Below are 23,977 nucleotides of genomic sequence, written 5' to 3' on the forward strand. Positions count from 1 at the left end.
ATGTTGATAACCTACATTTTGCTTCAAAACGGGTACCTTTTCAAACCACCCAGATTCCCGATACCAACTCGCCCGAATTCAATTTGTTGGGCGAGCCAACGATATATTTTTCCTGCAAACGTAAACAGACTTGCACTGTGCACTGAAAGGAATAGTTGGCGATATCTTTACCGAAACTGAAAAAATAGCTAAAGAAGTAGCCATCTCTCAGGCAGTACACGGCCAAGGTAAACCTGAGCGTTCATATTCGACTATAATGGAGCATTTTCAACGAAAACGGCGATGTCCAGGCGATGACTTATTTTTAAAGTTGAAGAAAAATGCTTAAAATTTTGGTTGTGTTAGTCAATCTATCGAAATATTTTTGTTCTAACTGATAAAATCATAGACAGTCTCGATTATACCACCATAAATCGACAGGGGGGGGGGGGGACGCGGTACGAACGAACGTGTAAACTCAAACAACGGGCGAGTTGATTTCGGGCCAATATGACTAAAATCAGATGTAGGTTCCCTGGTCATTGAAATTTACCAACGTAACTTTACTCAAAACGTCAATTCTTTATTGTACCATCGTTCACGCACAAATGAACGGCCTCTGCTAAGGCGTTTTGTCTATAATGAGACACAGCATGGGCACCCCGCAGTGTTTTCGATAAACAAAGTGTAAGATGATCTAACTCACTAGCGATACCGCTTGGCTAATCACTTAGCGATATAGGGAAATCGCCAGCGGTTTCCCTAAGTATATAGGGACTTCGGTGTTCCAAGTTTATTTGCGCCAGCAGTAAAACAGTAAAACACTTTTCAAAAGCTAGTGTTAGACCAAAATGAAAAATTATGATGTTGCGTATTTCACACATTTGTTCCTTCTGACACTATCCATATTTTTGTTAACAACAAATTTTTAATTGTCAACAGTAGCATTAGGGGAAGTACAAAATTATTTTCCTATGTTCCTCAATTTTAAGAATGTTTTCTTCAATTTTAAGAGGACACTGTTCCTGAAATTTAAAATATTTATAATTATTGTTACAGTAGAAGAACACAATATAGGTAGAAGTACAGAGTGTCTTTCCTATTCGTTTATTTTATTGATGTATTTCTGCATCTTGCTCATGTCATATACTGGTATAATTTCTATGAAAATTCATTTTTCTCCAAATTTTCCATAATCCAATTGTACAGTATCATTATATTGTTGTATGACTCAAGACTCAATATTTACTAAACAACTTGAACCATGGTATATAAACATTATTGTAGCCCATTACTCGTTACCCATTTGAGAATGAGGATAGTTCAGCCTAACTGATGATACTGTTAGCAGCAGAAAGTATCCATGCACAGAGTGGCAGTCATTTTATATTTATGGCTTGGGTCGTAGGTCACCCAAAAGATAATACAAAACAGCTACAGTGTTGCATGCTAATGTCAGGGCAAAGTTCATCTGAAGTAACATTTGGAGATCAGTACAGGACATGTGATACTTGTAGACTTGACAAGCAGCAGTTCTGTGTACATGAAACCAGCTAAGAAAATGCTGTATGCGTATTTTATTGTATAAGCATGCATTATCCCTGTATTGTCTTTGAAGTATCTTAAAATTATTTGTCTCTGTATATTCAGTGTTCTGATAGATTTTGATATTTACCAATAGTGTAATAATTTGTCGTATGATTATGCCCTCCATAGTGTGTGCAATGCTTTGTGAAGCATTGCTATCCCCTCTGTACTTGACAATTATTTGATAAATGTACAAAGAAGAGCATCACTGTATGGCTATCATATGCAAATTCCAGACAATTTGTTGATTATTACTTTTTGCAATACAGGATACTCTTGTTTGTTAATTTCTGTCACATGCAAAAAAGACAATTATTCCTATAAAGGATATGCCAAAGTCAATACATATAAACAGTACTCTATTTTGCAATGTAAAAAGGAAAGTATCATACTTTTGGCTGTTTTCATAAAGTCTTGTTGTTACAAATCAAGTACTGCCCAAATTCCATCCAAAATCATCCCAAAATAGCGATGAACTTGTACATTTCCAATGATGTCCAGCTTTACCAAAGACAAATAATAGTACATGCACCGTATGTACATGTAGCTCCACACACAGGTGTCAGTGTCGCCAGTTTTACCACACACACACACACACATATCTATGTTGCACCACTTGTGTTGTGCAAAAATTGAATGTTGACCGGATAGGATCTCATACAGGACTATTCTCTGCAAGAGATACGTGCAGCTCAAATAGTGTTTGTGCCAAGGTCATATCACCATTAGGTAGATGGTGTAAAAACACAAACAATATACACAGACATCCTATCCCCAGCAAAAAAACATTGATAATCAAATACCACTGGCTCTTCTGTGGCCTAGTCACCTTTTCACCCCAATTTTTTGCTTGGAATGGCTCATTTAATCTTGAAACAGTAGGAACACTGCAATATTCAATGAGTGTAGGGGTAGAAAGGTATAGGCTAGGAGGTCAACTAAAGGCCACGTCAGTCATTGGTTATGTCACATGGGCTAAGTACTGTTACGATCACTGAGACAATGAAAGGGTTTATGTAGAGCTTACATTTAGGTAGTTTATGAGTGTATATCATTAGTGTGGTACAAATCTCAAATCTTTATCTTCAAGTTCTGACTGAATCTGTCTGTTCACAGAAAGCACACAGCTAATTTTAATGACACCATATTGCAAGGGCATCAAACCCTCTTGTGTATTAAAACTGTCACAGATGCCTGATTTGATATCTATATGTAGGCTTTGCAGCGAAAGAGGGCTGGTTGCGTCACAATTCACAGCCCTTACAAATGTTGAGATAGACACCTATGGGATTTTAGCGTTTAATTTTCCATTCAGTTGGAGACTTTGAATCCTATGATGGTAATTTCTCAGTCATTCCATCAAACAATGCAGTGCAGTCAGCCTCATAAATTGTATGGCCCCATAAAAACAATGTTTATGCTTTTTCAAGTAACTCCTAATACCACTTGTCTTTCTTCTGACTTGGAGTTACAAAAACATGCTTTCATAGTAACACAAAATAAACTTACAGTCAATTATCTGATAATATTATATGAATTGTTTTGTACAATATAAGCAGAAAATATGAAGAGAAAGGAAAAACACAAGTTTTACAAAATTCTAACAATGAGAATAAAATAATTGTCAACCAAATACCTAGTGATATTTTTAATTCTGTTAGTGTACATACCATTTGGATTTCTGTCTTGTGAAGACAAGGCATTTATCATTCTCTGAAATCCCTTCCTCTTTGTAATACCCATATTTAGGTAAAACTTTGGATAGCTCATTTCAGATGTCCCTCCCTTGAAATAGCCCACATTAGGCTAAAGGGGAGAAAATATTGTTCCTTGTATGTTTTGGAAAAGCTACTGAGGTGGCAAGCGAAATTATTTAAAAAAATATTTTTTTACAACAATCTCTCTCTATTCACATTGCTACTGATGATTTAGAGTCTAGATTTTACGAACTGTCCACAATAATAGAGAAGTTACATAATTACATATACAGGCACTGCTGACAGAACAAATTCTGAGCATTTCTACATGCTATATGCACAACGTTATGCCCTAAAAGTCAAACAATTGCAGTATTGTCTTTTCAACGTTCTCAAGGTGGGGTCTAATACTAGTATTTGCACATTTTATTTTACTTTAATAAACCCCATGTTTCAAGAAATTTCAAGAAAGATTTGCAAATTAACCAGAGTAAAAGCAGTGATTCGAAGAAACAATTTAATTATTTTCCTGACCTTAAGGATATTCTTATTTTACAAAGCATACATGCTGCAGCACTATTATTTGACAAAACAATTTGGGATTTGTACCACACTTTGATTATCACATCTGTAGAGCCCAGATATATACATTTGGTGTTGGTTGAAGAGGCATGTTTAATAGTGCATGCAAGTAGCAGATAGTGTACTTTGTAGAGATTAGAGCCAAGGTTTTCTCTGCTTCTTGAGGTATTGCATACACTGACTCATGTCATGTACAGGGTGTATTTTTTTGCTGTTTCTGATGAGAATTACGGTCTGGAGCTGTGCTATTAACTGGCTAAGTGATGATAAAACCAATAAATATTGTCTATGTTTAAATAATTCTCAATGATATATTTGAAAAAGAATCTGAAGAGGCATGACTATTTCTGAAGTATTCATTTTTGATAGCTATTGCCATACAGTTTCTCCACCATTTCTCAGAGGAAACAGCAATGCATATTGCTGCTAGATATACATCGACGTTTGTTACAGTGTACCGTATTTCCCCGAAGCCCTTGCATGTTCTGCTTGCATGGTGGAAAGTGCTTGAACGTTCTAACAGCTGCTTGTAAATGCATTCCAAGGTCTGATAAAGCTCTTCAACTGGAGTGTCGCTTTTCCCAAATCATTCCAGGTTCCAATATCTCAGAAGAGGAAATTGGTCAAGCTGCTGAGAAGTTTGATGAATCCAAGGAGTTGGCAGAAAATGGAATGTACAACCTTCTGACAAGTGATGTAAGTTTCCCTGTACATTTCATCATGTCAATCTGCCCATGAATCAGACATAGAGATGGTGCCATTTCTACCATTGTTTATTGTTTGCTTTTCAAAGCTTGCTATCGAAAGGTCAGCATTAGATAGCCAACTAATTCTGTGAATAGTGTAATTGACAGGGACACGTAAAATGCAATTTCAACAATTGATTCTTCATTATAAAATTTCTACACACGAAAAAGAAGATACATTTGTTGATGTCCGGTCAAACATTAAAGTCTGGTGGAATGTAAAAACGTCAATTTATGTGTGAAGGAAAATTTACTAGTTTATTCTCTATTCGTTATTTTGATAGGATTTAGCAGATTTGCCCCACAGTATTAGAAGGAAATGTCCACAAGTGAAGGAATTCATAATATTTTCCAAACACTGCCTTCCGTATATATTCCAGAATGCAGTAGTGTCATGTTCAAATTAATCTACATGTATTTTTTAACTGTGAACCCCAGGAAACCTGCTGTAAATCTTTGTAACTCAGCACAGTTTAGTTAAACACTGTGAAATAATGGATTTAATTCAATACATCCTGTCATCTGACATTTCCTGGAGGAGTCAAGTCACCACCGGAAATCAGAACATTGTTCCCCTTAAGGTCGTATTCGCCTCGAAATTGAAAGACTTACACTTTAAATTTGTTCAAACTTTCCACAGGGAAACTTTAAACCATTCTCTTCTTAGATCAATATGAAAAATTAGGGGTAACTATGTAAAATTTGGTACTATTAAATAAATTACCCAATATTTCCCGATACTTGAAATTCAGAATGGCAGCCATCCATGTGTTAACTCTATGGGGAAAAGTAGATTTTTTATTTTCACAAAAAAAGTGAGCTGATGAAAACCTTTTTCTTGTCATAAACTTCAAAATGGACCCTGGCAAGTGCTAGAACAAGAGTATCGTAAAAGTTTTAAAGTCTGAGTATCTGAACCCCAGGCACAATCAACCTTTAATGACTTTTCCGAGGTCATCGTTCTGTAGGCAGTTCTGTTTTGTATTGTTTGATGATAATTGCTGTTACAATTTATCACCGTGTTATCTCAAACATCTTACAGGATTCTTTCATTGTAAAACTCACATGACTTGTCCTGTATGGTATGGTATGGTGTAAATAGGCTTCTCTGGTTACCCTGAGCCTGGCACTTAAAAGTTTCAGCCCGTTTCCAAAAGTATCCGTAGTTGGAACGATTCCAGCTCAGTTATTTATAGATTATATAAAGAGTGTATGATGTATCAAATTCTATTTGTGTTTATTTCAGACTGCATGAATTTATGTATTGCTTCTCGTAAATATGAAATGCATTTTAGATTTTATGAAACCATGTCAGCATTTAAAGGGACAAGGTCACCCTTTTTTTGAGCTTTTTTCATAAATTTTGTTTTGATATGAAAAGTAGTTTGTGTTGTTTTATTTTTTGAAAATACTGAAATACCGGTCAACTCTTCACAACCTGAACTCTGCTTGCAGCTAGATGAGATTAAACATTCTGTGAAACGTTTTATGGTCTGTACCAAACAATCAAGTTCTGTGCACAACTCTCACCATACATGGCTGAACATACAGTATAAAAGTTTGGACCTAATGCAAGCGTTTGTAATGATATCTTACTTGGTGGTGCCTTTCATGTAAATTAGGATAGTAGCTTTCCCCTACATTGTGGCAGTGTTTATCTGTCATAGGAAAGCAAGTCAGCATAGGAAAAATCCATTTTGTCTAGAAGCCACAAACAAAAGTACCTGTTGGTATTCAGCAAATGGGGTAATTTTTGACACTTTTGCAGTTATGTACCCTCATCATTTTGTTCGCTAAATGACTTTATGCCAGCTTTCCGTGTTTTCTTGATATCACAAAAAGGTCAAAAAAGAGCGATTTTGTTCCCTTAACCCTTTCACCACCATGGTTTGTCCCAAATCCATTGTTTTCTATGGTAAAGTTGGACCTCTATACAGGGAACTGGGGTGAAAGGGCTAAATATGTGTGTGGTGGGCCTGTGTTTCAAATAAATTGCAGAAGACAATAAGATCATACCAAAAATTACCAGTGTTTAAGGGGTGAAGAGTTTAAGGTAGTTTGTGCCTAGAAAATGAAAGACCTACACTTTTGCTCAAACTTTCAAGCAAACTTTTCGCCATTCTTTTTCACAATCAAGAATAAAAACCAGGGGGTCACTGTACAAATTTTGGTACGAGAGAAACAAATTACCCAATATTTACCAATATTTAAAATACAAAATGGCCACCATCCCTGTGTTAACTCTATGGGAGAAAATGAAATTCCAAATTGTCACAAAACTAAGTGAGTGAAAACTTTACTTACTCCATAAGCTTCAAAAGGATCCCCTACAAGTGGTAGGCTAAAAGAATATTAGATAGAATATAGATTTAGCCGAGTGGTTCTGTCTATGGCCTCTCAGCTAGGCGACTGATGCCGTATGTTGTGGGTTCGAATCCGATTGAAAACTAGCCGTATTTTCTACCCTGGGTTGGTAACACTGCTGGTGGACAGAATTGTCCCCGAGGTTATCGTTCGCCCAGTTAAAGCGATGAAATTCGTTTCTTGGCTTCGATAAAGTGTGTATGTGCGATGTATGATAGTGAGCATGCGTGCGTGAGTGCTTCACGAACTATACAACGTGTTGAGCGGTCTCAGTCAGAAAAATGTAACAACTTAGCCGGCTATTGAACCACTCTTTTTTGGGAGTGGAGATTTAGCCGAGTGGTTCTGTCTGTGGCCTCTCAGCTAGGCGACTGATGCCGTATGTGGGTTCGAATCCGATTGAAAACTAGCCGTATTGTAACAGTTAAAAGTTTAAATGTCTGTCCTCGAGGCACATTCTACCTTAACTGTGAATAGGGATAGGAAAATGAAACCCACTTCTGGTTATCATTTTCAGGTTGAGCAAGTGAGTCAATTGTTGGCGTTAACAGAAGCCCAAGTTGAATACCACAAGCAGTCCATGCAAATTTTACAAAACTTGTCTGATCAGCTCCAAGATAGGTAAGTCAAGGCTTGCTTTGTCACGTTTGATCTGAGGAGTTTACGATAATAATAATGGTAAATGGTGACAAGTTGGCACTTTCTGTTGAACATGTTACCTCGCTGTGTGTTGTCGATATGTAGCATTCAAATTCCAGAACAGTTGCCATGTCATTGTAGTATGCATGCCAGTTGTCGAGATATGAAGATTCTCAGTGATGAGGTGCATGTCAATTCAAGGAGTTAACATTTGATATGGATGACCCGAACTGATGAGAATTATTGTTCAACATATTAAATGAAGTACATGTACTTGCAAGCTTAAACTACTGAAGACTATCAAGTATATATCTATGAACTCTTCACTGTATCTCACAAACTCTCACTGTTCTGCAGTGAACACGTTCCACAGAAAAAAAATTAATTTCTTGAAATGGTAAATGTCATTTCCTCTGTATCTGCCAGAGCTGACCTTCGTCTAAATTTAGACTGAAAAGTCGAGGATTTCCTTTGAATTTCAAGTCTAGCCAGTACATGACTCAAATCCAACCTTCAAGTAGTTCCTATTGTTCTCTCACTCAGTTACTCCCACTTTGCCAGGACCTACATGTAGCTTGTGCGGAAAAGTCACTCCACTATGCCAATACCTAGCTTGTGCCAAACTAAGTCCCTGTACCAAATTTCTGGCATATCAATATTCCCCACACCTTGCTTACAATTACCAGGCCATTTCCCTAGACACACAAACTCAGCATAATAACACCATGTGAAATAATCACAAATATATGTAGACCAAATTCCAGGGATGAGCAGTGTAACTAAAGGAATAATACTAGTTGACACTTGATGCTGCAGTTGCTGTTTTCATATAGTTAACAGTATTGTCTGTTCCAAAACGTGTCTAAGCATGTCATAACACCACAGATGACATGTAGACAATGAAAAGACTGTATTGTCTGCATACATATTCCAGCTATCATGTAACACATTTGCTGTATGTATTGCTTTACATTTTATGCTTGGTTTGAATACCTGCTACAATATGATAAAGAACTGAAAATAATAGAACTGTGTAAATATGACTAAATTTAGAATTCGTTGGCCAACAAATAAGCTGCAGCTTCAGTGTTGTACCACTGAAATAATATTCAAATTATAATGAGTAAAGGGCGCTGTTGCAGGTTCTAACATACTATCCATCGGCCAATAGGATCATAATGCATTTTACCATGAAATTTTGCAAATGCACATAACACGCTGTTTTGTCCTTGGTTGCCCCAAGTGTCAGGTACTTATTCCTTAACCCTTTCACCACCATGGTTTGTCCCAAATCCATTGTTTTCTATGGTAAAGTTGGACCTGTATACAGGGAACTGGGGTGAAAGGGTTAAATGAACTGTGTTTCTGATGATTTTAAAGCTATCAGCAGTACATCAAAGACAGCATTAAATTTTTCACATCACAAGAAGTATATTTTGTACACAATAGCTGAACAGCTCACATCTGGTCTCCCGCAGAGCTCAAAGAGGTCATGTTGACGCAAAAATCATGCGATGCAAGGATGTAAATTGGTATTCGAATGACTACCTCGTCAAATCTTCCAGCAATCTGTCATATAACATGTCAAATGTGGCAAAAATTTTTACTGATTCTACTTTAACTGTGGCAGATCTTCAATCAATTTGCCACCATATATACATTGATAACATATTTTGATTTTGTTTCTCGTTCTTGGCAAAAATACGCATTGGCAAAAATGCTATACTGCAACATCAGACTGGAAGATTAAGTCGTGTGTAGGTCTCCGCCAACTCCAACCTAAATGCTCTATTTATCGCTATATAAGTGCTGGAGATGGCAGAACCATAATGAAAAAAGAGTTATGATATATGATTTTTGACTGTTTTTAAACCATTCCTATCTCCTCATTGCCTGTTATAACTTGTATGTGTTTTCTTCTAAATTTTGCAGAATCAATGACGCTAACAGTCGTCCAAAGCCGGAGCGTGTTAAGAGCAAAAGGATTGAGTCGGGCGTCTATGATAATTTTGATAACACCGATACTGGATTTAATAAGAGTCCTCCCTCACCAGGTAAAACAAAACTTGTGACATTGTACGCGCTGCCAATTTGAAAGAGTATGGTATTTTTCATGACGCTTGAACCTTGCATGTGGGTCTGCCTTCTGCTTTAGTGGTTTGATCCGTGCAAGGTATCTTAAGAGCCAAGGGTTTTTGTTGAATTTCATCTGGTACTTTACTTAATCAATTAAATTGCAGTCAAAATCAAAGAGTTAACTCTTATTGTTACCCATGTGTTATTGTCAAATACAAGCCCAGTATGTTCTCCTTGCAAGGGATTTTTGCAATTTCATAATTATTTTGTTAACTTTGTTTCATACTTCTCTATGATTTTCGTATTTCATTTTATCTTTCTGCATTTAACGCATAAAAACCTATTTATGGATGCATTGATTCAGAGAAATAAAATGAATGTAACTTTTAATTAAATTTATGTTATCAACTTAAGCGTTAATATGGGATTTTCAGTGAAACAATTTGCTGTACATTGTCACTATTTTATTTGTGAAAGGAGGGTTTTGACAATCTTCTCTCCCTGACAGGAGTTTCAACAAAGCCTTGTTGCCGAGCCCTTTATGACTTTGAAGCTGAGAATGAAGGGGAGTTGGAATTCTCCGAAGGTGACACAATCATGCTCACAAGCCGCATTGACGAAAACTGGCTGGAAGGTACGGTCAACGGCAGAAGTGGTTATTTCCCAACAAATTACGTGGAAATCATCGTGGATGTGTAACAAGTATCTGAACACTGTACTCTATTACCGGTAATTCCAAACGTGAGCTGCGATGCGTTGAAGTTTGCTTGGAACAACAATATAGATCATAGGATACAGTCATGTTGTATTTTTTTAGTCTCCGTATTGAAGACAGTTTTGACAGAGAAATGATGCAGTATTTATTGACTAATGTTATATTTACACAAAACATCATCTCAACAAGTGTGTTTAGATTTTTAAGAGTCACTTTTCACACAAGACTGAAAGGTCAAAAAATTAAATTCATTTACTACAGTTTTTCCATGCAAACTTCTTCAGTTACAATGCTTTCCTCAGTGAGAAAATCTGTTCAAATCCTGTTAATAGTAGCTTTTTCAAGTTTCTACCAGGAGAAAACACACAGGCATGTCATTTTCAATCGTTAAAAAAATTCTCATCAAGTGCCGTTATATTTGATTAAGATAATGAACTGGATAAAAAAAGAAAATTTGTATATAATGTATCGGTATAAAATTATCAACTAACCCTTGCGAAAGATATTTAGTAGTTGAGAGTTGCATCATAGAACCTAGATTAATGAGTTTGTTTAAGCTACCAATCTTCTGTGGATTTTTCTGACATCAAATTTTGTTTGTGTATCCAATCCCATCTCTTGAAAACTGTCACATAAAGTATTAAGTAATACCTGATAAGTGTGATATTTGTCAATATTTGCAATTAAATTTAATAATCTAATACTGTGATTAAGTGAAAGAAACGTTCAGCAGACAGATTATATTTTATTAGAAATAGATTCTGAGATGATCTGGAGATAAATGTGTTAGAAACTGAATATGTCTATACTGTGAAGTTTTTATGGATTTTGTGTAAGATAACGTCATATCAAAGTTTTTCCCAACAAGTCTTCACTTGTATACTCCTCAATCCCTCATATTTGTTGAGTCAATGTGCATTATTTTCTGATTTCAAGTCATTTGTGTCTCTGATAGATAAACAGTGTATTTTTTACGATAAATTTCATATAATTTAAATACACAATCCAGGTTGTGCTGTATACATTGGATAGCTCATATCGCAAATCAAATAAAGCTACACGATTTAGGACAACTTCAAAAATAAAACTTTTATAAGGAATGAAAGCGTGTTATTTTATATTTTGTTTGGTCATTTGTTCCTTGCGCAATCTGAAAAATGTTTCCACATTTATTTTTTCTGAAGATATTTCTTGAATAGTTACTTCTACTTTGAATTATTCTCCCAGTGACAGCTATCAGCTGAGTTTTCATGTTTTCCAGAAGTCAAAACATCTGAATTTGGCATTGAAAAATTATTGAATTCCAGTTTGAACTGTGGCATTTGCAATACTTCATCAAGTCTTCCACCTGAAAGTGAAAATCCGACCCAAATCTGACTTTAAGCTGTCTCAAAGAGTCAGTTGTTCTTGCACCATGCAAGATCTAGAGAGACACGTTTCTACTTTCAAAGTCTCCTTCTTTCAAAGTCTCCTTCAACCGTGTGAACACTTAGGGGGGGCCTAATCAATAAAGTTTGCTTCTATTACATTCCTGTGGTTGACTCTGTATACAGCATTGGAAATTGTCTAACCACCACACTCTTTGCTATCGTGATTTCTTTTATCTTTCTCACTGCCCATTTCTGTCTTTCTAATTTTAATCTTTAGAAAACATGACTTGAAATGACTTAATACCAAGGTTGCAAGTGATCATATCTTTCGCCTAGTGAGTCCACAATAATATTAGGTACCAATGTTGATGTACTTGACAAATATGTGTGGTTTTGACTTTTTCTTTTCATATGATGTTGATAACCTATGCCAAGTCTAGTGTTAGTTCAAAGCTGTTGTTTGGTGTATCTCATAAAAAGTGGAGGGTGTTATATTTCTTTGTATGACTCTCCTTACCTACAAAAATAATCCCAGCAGGTATCATCTTATTTGGCATGAATGAAATTGTAGCTGGTTTACCTTGAATTTGCTGGTTTTCAAACAAATTACATTTGAAAAATTGACCTGTGACATTAAAAATCTTGTGTTGTGTACAAGAGTATAATTAGTCCTAATGTATATATGCAAATTTATGTAAATTATTTATCAGTGACGATCAAGCCAATTTCTTCTTCACTGTCAAATGGTTTTGTTTCACATTATGCAAATTATTGGAAGTTAGTAACATGTACTTAATGTGTATTGGCAGTTTGAGTTAGGGTTTGTGTACATTCTGTTTTCAAATACCATTCCACATTACGATGAAAAAACACGATTCCGTAAAAAGTGTTTAGATTTGTAATCTTGAGGCCAAAGTAATTAAATTCTTTGTTTTGCGTCCCCACCTGCTTAGGTTTTTAAGGTTTTCATGAAAAACACACAGTGTATTTGAATAGGAAATTTTAGGGCATGACCGCTTAGCTTTTCTGAACAAAAATTTTGTTACAATTTTCTATTTGCTGCAATCAAATTACATTGTGTTAATTTTCTTGTGTATGTTTTGCAGACGCGTACCTTTTCCCATTTTGGCTGGACGCAAAACAAAGAATTTAATTACTTTGGCCTCATGCAGTATACTGTCTTCAAAAATATGCTGTACATTTACAGCGGTGCGATGTCAGTTTACACTCTGATGTGTAATTTCATAAAAGAATATCAGGATAAGCAAGGGATGGCTGATGAGTAGAAATAAAGGTAGAATTAAGTAAATTTTCACAAAAAAAGCAGAATAGCAAACATTCGTAGAGCTAGCCAGTTCTGTAAATTATTTTACACTTTGCAGAACTTTTGTGTGTTCGACATATTGTTTTGAAAAGAAAATGGTAAAAGATATGTGTAAACGAACATATGAATGGATGTTAAGAGTTGGAATTCTGGGAAACTGCACTGCGTTTCAGTCTTTGTGGAAGTGTAAAGACTGCTGAAGCTCGTTTTGGACTTGGACTGTGGAACAAGCGTCTCCAGTTGGATGTAATACACTCGGGGACAAGCACCCCCCTTGAATGTGAAAAACTCTGGGACAAGCGCCCTCAGTGAAACGTAGTGATACAGATAACTCCCAACCTGTTTATTGAACAGAGATGAAATCACACAACTGCAAACACATGCCATATAAGGAGCAGGTTTCCTTTTTTAGTGAAGATATACAAATTATTAATGTTTGAATTTATCATTTGAACATATACAATTAGGTTTGATTGGTTTAAAATAAAGATTGTGTTCAACAGGAGGCAAACTTTAACATCCTTTGTGTGTTCTTGTGTGAAGGTACATTGAGAACATGGAAACATTCATGACCTGTGGTTGTGTATGGATGTGTTTACACATCACCAGTTGTGTATGGCTGTGTGTTCATACATGACGTATTGTGTATGACTGTGTTCATACTTGACGAATTGTGTATGGCTGTGTTCACACATTACCAACAGTGTATGGCTGTATTTATACATTACCTGTTGTGTAGGACTGTTCACATGTCACATGTCACCAATTCTGCATGGCAGTGTTCACACAATTATATATGGATGTGTTGATACATGACCAAGTGTATGGCTGTGTTCATATATGACCTTTTATGTATGGTTGTGTTCATACATCACCCATTGAGTGTGGCTTTGACCAAGTGACCTTTACACGACTGATAAAATTGCTCTGACCTGAGCCAAGAACTGTGCATCACCCCGTACCAGTACATGCGATCTGTTAATTGTCTTTTGTCTCAAAAGTGAATTACTTCTTGAATTGGTGGCATATCAAGTTATCTTTCAGGGCAACTGAATATGTTCATGATGAAAAGTACAATACTTGATTCTGTAACCTATACATCGATGATCTTGTACTTGGGGTTGTCTTGTACAACATCACAGTCAGAATAATATAAGATGAAAACTCCCACAGAAGAATGCACTCCAAGGGGGAGGGGTCTTCCATGCTATTAGCTCTTGAACTTACTAATAAAGGGCTCATTGAAAGCACATTGAAGTTTAAACGAGGAAATAGGGGTGCTAGCCATATTTCAAATCTTTAGAGAGTAACTGGCAACATTTGCAGCTGTGGAGCATTCGGAAGGTAGATTTCCCACCACGCCTTGTTGCAGTCCATGCAAAAGCATCAAAAACATCACTGAACTGTTATACACCTGTATGTTGTGTAATGGAGTTTTTGAAGAGCGCCCTCACAGTTCGATGTCCACCAAAATGAGCAGCTCTGGATGTACGATTTTAAAGAAGCTTATTTTATTTAACTATACAAATGTTGTGCTAAAACGACTGATGATATACTGAGTGAATTATGTGAAAACAAAAATCTTGTATCCGATATTACAGTGCTGTAATTGTAATGAATGTTGGAATTGTATTCAACTCGGCAAGTTATTGGCAAAAATGTAATCTTGAAATCAAAATGAAATTATAATATGTATGATATACACAAGACTTCAAGTACTAACAGGATTTTCTTTTTACATCATCGACTTCTGTATCATGATGAAACTATATCAGACCGTGAATGATGTACTTGGACATGGATAATGACACTAAACAGATTATTTAAAATGTTTTCACACAGTAATTTGACCTTTCAGAATAACAACTGCTTCACCAGCAATATCAACTCGTCCATTATCGTTGACCTTCAGGTGAAGGTCACCACCTCTCCTTGAAGCTTGATGAGCTGCAAAAGAAAATGTCAAAAAACAGACCAATTATTTGACAAATTGTACAATGAATTTGATTGAAGACTTCTGACAATGACACAGGCAAGGTGGACAGGAATGTGATGTGGATGTGGTATCTGTAACCTCATCAATGCCCCTGCTTTTCTGGACTTTACTATAGAGGTTGAGGTTTTTGTGTAGTATTACTGAATAGCAACATCTGTTGTTTCATAAAAATTCTTTTCTTGATGTTTTGTAGGGATGGCTGTTTTGGACAAAAGGGATAAAGTATAACTAAGACTAATCTGCATAAATGAATAGTTCATAATAAATAATACTTAATAATGCATAATTATACAGAATAAATAATGCATAATTATGCACAATAAATAATGTACTATGCTGTTTGTTTGGACAGAAGAAAGTCACATTTTTAATGACAAATCATTACCCGTTGCTTATCTACATGCCGATACTGAAGCAAATGTATATATCTAGAGTGTGTGTGTGCCACTGCAATGTTGTCTCCATGGTGTCTCCATAGCAATCGCATACAAATTTGTTATGGAGACACCATTGCTAGAATCAAACCCACCAATGAATGCTATTGAGATGGAAATCAAAGATAATGCTTCCTCTGACTTAATGTATAAGTCGTGAAACATTTTGTAATGTAGCAGGCTTCTGTTCACTGGATCGTTGCATGTTAAATTTCACCGCATGAGATGAGCCTTTAGATAGTAGTAATTTGTTACATACAATTGCATTCAGTATTCAGATTTCCAGGTCAAGATATCTCACTATGCAGTATTCAGATTTCCAGGTCAAGATATTTCACCATGCAGTATTCAGATTTCCAGGTCACGATATCTCACTATGCAGTATTCAGATTTCCAGGTCAAGATATCTCACCATGCAGTATTCAGATTTCCAGATTAAGGTATCTCACTATGCAGTATTCAGATTTCCAAGTCAATTAAGGTATCTCACAATGCAGTATTCAGATTTCCAAGTCAACATAACTCACTATTCAGTATTTAACAATATGCAAGTTTTCTTTCACATCTTCATCAAAGATGAAAATAAATTCTCAAGAAAAATGGAATTAATAGAAGTCTCTATAATAAGTGTTTAGTTGGCATTAGGAAAAGAGTTCAGACTATACTTTGAAATGAAGTTACAACAGAGGGAAATGAAGTTACAACAGAGGGATGTTGGTTTATAAATCACACTCTATATATTGTTTTTTTTATTGTGTATTTTGAAATCTTACCATAGAGTGTCTTTTTCTGCAGCTGTTTTGACCAATAGCTGGCAAGAACTGCATGTGCCGATCCTACAGAGAATGAAAGCACACTTTTATTGAATTTGACAGTTTCTAAGATCATGAAGACACCCAACCTAGTATATTACACACAGTCCCCCCAAACATTATGTGTCAAATAAAAGAATACAATATAAGCCTTTAAAAACACTTGGCTGGTATCACTTTTGGACTGAGATCTTGATTCTGTATTCTGATAAAGCAGATATTTTGATGAAATGGCAAATAAAGGCTGTTGCTGGAAATTGTACATGATTTGAAATTTTGTGCTACAACTTCAATAACAATGCTTTGGAATATTGACTAGAACATCCCCAAGAGTTATTATCAATGTTTTCCACTGAACGGCTTGGAAGGTTGGGGGTTAAGTTGCAGGCCTAAATGGAGTATTTGACATTTTTCCCAAGCCACCATGCCAAACTTCCTGACTAAAATAAATGTGTCAAATACCCAAGGGTGGGCGAAAATAGAGGCTATACATGTAGATAGTGTAGGACTTGATATCAATCAAAATTAAAACCACCATTTTGCGGCATTGTCACGTTCCTTCTGTTGGGCATATTGTAGTGGTGCAAAACCCCCTATACTTGGATACAATTTGCAAATTTCCCCTTTTGTCCTGCTGCTACCCCTGGTTGAAAACTTTGATAGGTGCATTATTGCTACAGTCAAATTATCCCAGCAAATCATTTTAAAAAGGTACCATAGAGATCTGCATGACTGATAAAAGCTAAATACTTGCAATCTTGATGTGCAAATCATTTTTCTTTATTTTTAAGTTAATAGAACTTGCAGGTTAAACTGAATGAGGAGAGATCCTAAAAACTGACCTGTGAAAGCAATATTGATAATTGTCTATACAACTGTGCAAAGCACTGTTGTACATAAAAAGCTGTCTTTTTTTTCAATTCACAGTTTCTGGTAACTTGTCTCAAAGATGAATTGAGATAATTTTACCTGTGACAGGGTCTTCCACAGGAAGACCAAACAATGGACTTACGAACACCCGAGAGAGACAATCATAGCTTTGCTGGTTTGTGTTTTCTCTACTCCCCTTCAATGTCAATATCACATCATCAAAGTATTGTCCTTGTGGATCCAAATTAAGCATGGCAGTTGTGTCTGGATTGCGTGATTCTAATTCATCTCTAGGAATAAAATCAATTCAGTGTACAGATATGAAATCACATTTCTTCTTTCTTTAGTCCTCTCAATGAAAGACTTGCTCTGGAAGTGTCAATGAAGACTGACCATCAAGCTCTATTCTGATGGTACTAATTGGTTCTTTTAATTCTAATACATATAGCATAGAGCTTGTTTAGGTTTATAATATTTAGCAAGCTTACTGCTTTCCAACTTGTTGTCTCTGATCTTGTAAATATTTATGCAAGCTTTGAATGTGGAAAGGGAAACCTTTCGGGTCAGTCACAATCAGGGTGTGCTAGATGATTTTTCATTTGTTATGGACATATATCTGCTATTCAGACTTATATTTTATTGCTTATTTGTTTCTAATAAATAGTAATAGTTGTAACTAACATGGTCACATAAAGAAATATTGCATACATTGTGCAGGTTTGGTTGTACATCCACAAAAATGCCTTTAAAAACTATAAAAAGTAGCGTTATGCTGTTTCACTACAAAATGTACTTAATTTCAAAATGTTTTTTGGAACACAGTGTTAAAATTGTGGAATTTTTAGCTTGCATATGTTATTGCAGAATACCTAACCTTTCTTTCACAAGTTATTTCATGTGATTATGTGCATCGGAACAGAAACTGTGGTATTTTTACCAAAACTGTAACAGCGTTATGTTTTTTATGTTTTATGACCATAAGTACATATACCTTTAGTTTATATGTAGAAAAATGGATAAAATATTGTAATATTGAATTTAACTCATATCTTAAGAACAACAGGTGTTATAAAAGATCTGATGTCACAGGCCTAAGTGTCAATAGGTGCCTACCTTAAATAAACAAATTATATAATTACTGTCCCTTGCATTCACTATTAATATTCCTAAAATATGGAAATGTAGCATCCGTGACGGTATAGCGTCCGTGACGGTGTTTACTACATAGTCATAATTAATAACGATATTTAAAACATTTTAAAGCAGTTAATCCTCTGAAATATATAAATACTAGTGTGTATTGTGTCTACATACATGGAGTTGGGTTACAAAATGTCTTCAAGGCATAAAATTGTAAATTTGCACAAAATTGATTTTTTAAAAAGTAATGAAACACTCAAAAAGTTTTGTTGAGCCTCAACTGTAACACTTAGATTGGTGTTTTTAGGAATGCAGTAATTATATTGAATATGTTATTAGAATTCTAGTGAAAAGAACAATGAATTCTGTGCTGTATATTCATTTATTATTGTGTATTCCATTTCAATTCATTATGTCATGGATGCTACAATGAAATGCAAACATTGTTTTTCCAGATTATAAGCCAATCTAAATGTGAAATAACCACCACATTTTATTGTTTTGTTATCACATTTTGAATTTAAAAAAATCAAGGGGGTAAGAAATGACATTTTTGTTAACTCTGTCTCCACCACTTTCACATATTTAGAAGGCAGAGAGTACGAACGTAAAGTTCATCCTCATCCTCATCCTCAGGTGACCTTTCTAGCTGACGCTAAAATGAAGCTACTCAGCGTCAGCTTCAGCGTTGTATCCGAAGATTGCTGAGGTTACGCTACCCGATGATGGATAAATGATAAAATTCGCCCATAACTTAGGAAAATAACAACTCCATTCTTTCTCAACTTTCTTTTGAATCCTAAAACTGGTTCGCAGGTAATATTTTATCGTTAGAATATCTCATATGGACTAGTTTTTTGGAAATGTTCGAAATTTTCAGTCCATGGATCCGCGGATGTGTTTGTTGGTATCCTCTCAACTCTTGTGTTAAGATTTTCCAAAAATTGGTGCAAAAAAGGTATACATGTCCGAAATGTGTAAAAATCGCCACCATGAGAGGTGATATGAAAGCCCTAATTATTCAGAGGACATATAAAACAATTAACTTGTATAACTATAACTTGAGGCCTGAAAAGTCAATGTATTAAACATAAAACCTTTTAACTTTAAGGAAATTAAGGGCTAAGAATGTTGCGTTATAACTACAACGTGAGAAACGGATATTGAGAGGAGAGGTAACTAATATTATGAAATGCAAATCCTACTGTGTTTTAATTAACATTTACAGTGATATGAAACTTGGAGCACATTTTTAAAGTCGTTTTTACACTCATCATTCCATCAGACGCATTTGGGAATAATCGGATCTGACGCCGGTGGAGCTGACGCTGTAGCGTCATCCTCATCCTCATTTTCGCGTGACCCCTGAGGTTTAGGATGAGGATGAGTATGACACCAACTTTACGCTCGTCAGAGAGTACAGATACATTATAGAACAGAGGTCAAAGGTTGGCAGACTACATCTCTGATCTCCAGCCTCACCTAGGTGTGTGTGCGCCCCATCCTGACAGGTGTTAGAACAGCTGCAAGCCATTTGGATTTCTTGGGTGGTGTGTCAGGTACATTGTAGCAAATTTTATTGTGGGACCACAGGTCAAAGTTTAACAATCTGTCGCTCTAGCTGGATCTAGGTGTCTTGTTTTATCTTGGTTTTACACTTTAAGGCACAAGCAACGTTAACTTCTGTGTTTTTTGACGTATTGCAAGTTTATTACTGGTATAGACATTTTTCACACACTCCAACTGATTTTTGCAGTAGTTGCTATAGCTTTCTTGTTCAATTTAAAGAAATTGTCAATGTTTTGACACAATTTTCACAATTTAAATGTTTGATAGAGAAAGGTTTTGGAGAAAAGAGAAAGAAAAAACCAGATTGTTAATTGCTTTTTATATTTCAAATTGACCTAACTTTCAAGTTTGATTTTGGTAGCGTCCGTGACAAAATTACATGACAAAATTATATTATTTTAGAAAGAAGTTCATTTTCATTACACTGAATGGTATTAATATTGTTGCTATAGCATGGTTAATTCATGACAATAAAACTTTTAAGTACAGCATACCAGCGGAAGGACATAGAGAAGTTGAAAGTCCTATTAAAAAATATGATCAATATTGTTGTATTTCTCACTAAACTTGAGGTTGTGTTTATTCATGGAAAAATTAAGTAAATCATACCAAGTATAGCTTATTTTAATGCCAATATGCATCTTTTATATTGTAATAACATAAGAAAGCATTAACAAATCATTGTTTAAAATTTTATTATGACATTTGTGTTTCATGTACAACATTTCTGTAGCGTCCGTGACACTGCGTCAACCATATAAAACAATTCACTGTGGTAAAACTAATGACGTTTGGTTCACCAAATTTTAGGAAGATATGCCCCATACCATAACCTTTCAACATATTATTTAACTGGACAGTTATCATGAACTTGAAATTTTGACCTAAGTGACATACTCTAGCGCACCCTGATTGTGACTGACCCGTTTATAAGACAATGAAACACTGCAAGGAATTTGGGGTTAAGATTTCAACATTTAAAAGATTGCGAAATTGGTCACAGTATTATATAATCAGTTTAAGAATGATTCACAAAAGCTTTAACCTGTTCACCCCAAATTCCCTGTTTTGCATTCTAATTTAACAATATGAATCTGAATCTGATGGGAATAGCAATGAAGAATCATTAACCAGAGCAAGACTATCATTAAGAGTAAAGATATTACAGGTGCACAAACGATACCTGTGACTGGATCTTCATCAATGCCATTCCAAGGGGTAAAGAACCGCGACTTGAAGTCGTAAACTTTTCCAGTGTCATCAACACTGCCATTATCAAGGCTACCTTTGATGGCTACAATTACAAAGGCTACAGCATTGCCGTCAGGGTCAGCGCTGTGCATCATGTTGAAATCTGGACTAAAGCCATCAAAGTTTGATCTGTAAATTTTAGAGCAGGTCATTCAACTATTACATTTGTTGTAAAGACAGTGAGATATATTGGCCATGACTTGAAAATCTGTTGGAGAATAAATATATTGACACATAATTTACATTTTTCTGGTGGGTCTTAGATTTTGTACACACATCTATTATTGTGATTGGCATTGGAAATGTGACCCAAGTATCTTTTAGCGTTGATGAGATCTTATGTCACAGGTATTGAATGAGCTTGTTTTGAATGCTCATGACAAGTGATTTATAACTGATTGATGTATCCAAGACAATTGATGTACAGCTGATCAATGTATCAAGTTGATGTACAGCTGATCAATGGATCAATGAAAAGATGCACAGCTGTTCAATATATCAATGACCAGTGATGTAGAGCTGACATGATGCATTGAAATCACAAAGTATATCCTTGAACATACATGAATCTTACACAGTTGATTTTTTAACAAAAGTCTGACAAATTGACAGAAATTTTAGACACACTCAAGGATTTGTTGATGAAACACAACTTCAACCCTGCTTATACAGACAGAACTGACTCACATATCTATTGAAATTTTATCAGCATGTGGCCGTTTTACTGAGTGAAAGGTGAAAGGTACATGTTTATAGAAGAGAGAGGACACACTAATCAAATTGAGGGTTGATATTATCAATAATTGGCCTAAAAAAAAAGACCATTTTTTCTTAACATATATCAACAGCACAGATCAACAGTAACTCAGCCCTTTACATTTGAGAGATGTCAGACAGCTTAAAATAAGTATGTTATTCTGATGGAACACGGATGACAAATACATCACTTTATTATGACATGGCCCTCTTCAGTTGAAAAAGAAAATATTTATATGCCAGGGGTGAAATATACCATGTGGCCTGATTAATAAAATGTTTATTTCAGAATTGTTCAGATTAAATGATAGCACAGCACGCAATAAAAATAATCAGCTATTCAGAGATGATCTGTCCCCCGTACTACCGTGTTTAGTGTGAGTTTATGTTGTGTATAGGCATGGACACTTTTCACCATATATTCTCAGTTTGCTTGAACAATGGAATGAGTTGTAGACGGTCTGAATTATCAAGCTTTATAGTTTGTTGTGTCTCAATTATGGCAGGCCACGGTAAAAATAAAATTGTATGGCAAACATCATTTGTTAGTTAAATGAGTGAATGTTCATTTTGATTTGTTAAAATAGGAATAAATTTTTCCTTTAAAGGATGTATGCTAGCTTTCATTCAGCTTCTAGTTACATATCCATACGGTTGTGAATGGTTTCATAAAAGAAGAAGAGTGATCAAGACAGAGCAGTATCAGCTCTTTTACCTCACTGCTGTGTAAAACAGGGTTGTGTTATAAACCTTCCTGATTACACAGAGAATGTTGAAATATTGACAAGATTGTCAGTTTTCAATGGTAATTTTTTTGGTCACATGAATGTTTGGTACACGTCTAGAAAAGATAATTAGGTCAAGGTAATTTGTCCATCCTTATCTACTTAACCATTCATTTGATCACAATGCCTTTCAATGGCACCAATATACTAGTATACTACCATGAATGTTGTCTCATCTGCATTGTGCACTTACAAAAAACTGATACTATCTCCTTTAGAACACTTTCGTGAACAGACAGCAGTAATACTGACTCACTAGTTCTGTACTTTGTAAAGGGTCATCCAGTCTGATAATACTATAAGTAAATGTTTTAGTTTCACCTAGTCATTGACTCACTAGTTATATACCTTGTAATGGAATCATCCAGTCTGATAATAAATGTTATAGTTTCAGCTAGTCATTGACTCACTAGTTCTGTATCTTGTAATGGAGTCATCTAGTCTGATAATAAGTGTTTTAGTTTCAGCTAGTCATTGACTCACTAGTTCTGTACCTTGTAATGGAGTCATCAAGTCTGATAATAAATGTTTTAGTTTCAGCTAGTCATTGACTCACTAGTTCTGTACCTTGTAATGGCCCTTACCGAAAATTATTTCTACTGCAAATTTGCCGTAAGTTTGCTGCAAATATGCAGCAAGCATATAGCTTGCAGGAAGGAGTTGCAGAAGTTTGCAGGTAGATGTGACCCTCCTGCAAACCCTTAAGTCAGTTTGCAGCAAATTTGCGGTAAACGACTAAGTTGCTGCAAATTTGCGGCAAACCAGATTATTGCTGCAAATATGCAGCAACACATGATTGACATATTTCATTACCAGGGAGTACACACTACACACTGAGTACTGTTGCACTTCGTGACCAGTCATGTGTAAGCAACATAAAATTGATCTTTCATTTATATTTTATGTTCATTTATTTCATAACAGACAATCCAGTTTTTAAATTATAATAACTGGTAATGCTAGATAATGGACAGCTTCAGTTAAGCTGGTGAAAGCATTGCATGGATATAGAGTGCATCTATAGTATATACTGTAGTGACATGATGTAATAAAAGTACCCTTTGACAATCTGGTTGGGTAAATTATGGTTGGATCGAAAACTGAATTTTTAGGGAAACATTTTTGAAACAGGGACTTGTCTGTCTTGCAAGTTACACCCTGTATTTTCTGCGAATGATACCAAAATGCAAACAGTTTGGAACGAAATGTGCGCTTGATGATGGTCTGTAAGGACACGTCGTAGACTTTTGTTACTGCAAATCTGTACAGTAATATTTCCGCTACT

At 35.5% G+C, this 23,977-nt stretch overlaps 2 protein-coding genes across 6 annotated transcripts in view; one reads left to right on the forward strand and one right to left on the reverse strand.

Annotated features, from left to right (window-relative positions):
- Window positions 1-13,590, forward strand: part of LOC139121547 (endophilin-A3-like) — a 37,754-nt gene extending 24,164 nt beyond the window's left edge. The window contains exons 7-10 of the mRNA XM_070686545.1: window positions 4,441-4,541; window positions 7,473-7,576; window positions 9,527-9,648; window positions 10,179-13,590. Of these exons, the coding sequence (XP_070542646.1) occupies window positions 4,441-4,541; window positions 7,473-7,576; window positions 9,527-9,648; window positions 10,179-10,369 (518 nt within the window). The 3' untranslated portion in view covers window positions 10,370-13,590. The remainder of the gene's footprint in view (window positions 1-4,440; window positions 4,542-7,472; window positions 7,577-9,526; window positions 9,649-10,178) is intronic.
- Window positions 13,591-14,568: 978 nt separating this feature from the next.
- The window catches only part of LOC139121548 (phenazine biosynthesis-like domain-containing protein 1), a 45,852-nt gene continuing 36,443 nt past the window's right edge, over window positions 14,569-23,977 (reverse strand). The window contains exons 8-11 of one of the 5 annotated variants that reach the window (XR_011549311.1): window positions 21,084-21,280; window positions 17,291-17,481; window positions 16,283-16,345; window positions 14,569-15,026 (exon numbers count right to left, since the gene is read on the reverse strand). Coding sequence is in view for 4 of the 5 variants with exons in the window: in XM_070686548.1 (XP_070542649.1) it covers window positions 14,914-15,026; window positions 16,283-16,345; window positions 21,084-21,280 (373 nt within the window). In the remaining variant the exon portion in view is untranslated. The remainder of the gene's footprint in view (window positions 15,027-16,282; window positions 16,346-17,290; window positions 17,482-21,083; window positions 21,281-23,977) is intronic. The other 4 variants (XM_070686549.1, XM_070686548.1, XM_070686547.1 and 1 more) reach the window with 4 other exon arrangements.

This window comes from Ptychodera flava, chromosome 21 (assembly GCF_041260155.1).
Source record: "Ptychodera flava strain L36383 chromosome 21, AS_Pfla_20210202, whole genome shotgun sequence".
Taxonomy (NCBI): Eukaryota; Metazoa; Hemichordata; class Enteropneusta; family Ptychoderidae; genus Ptychodera; species Ptychodera flava.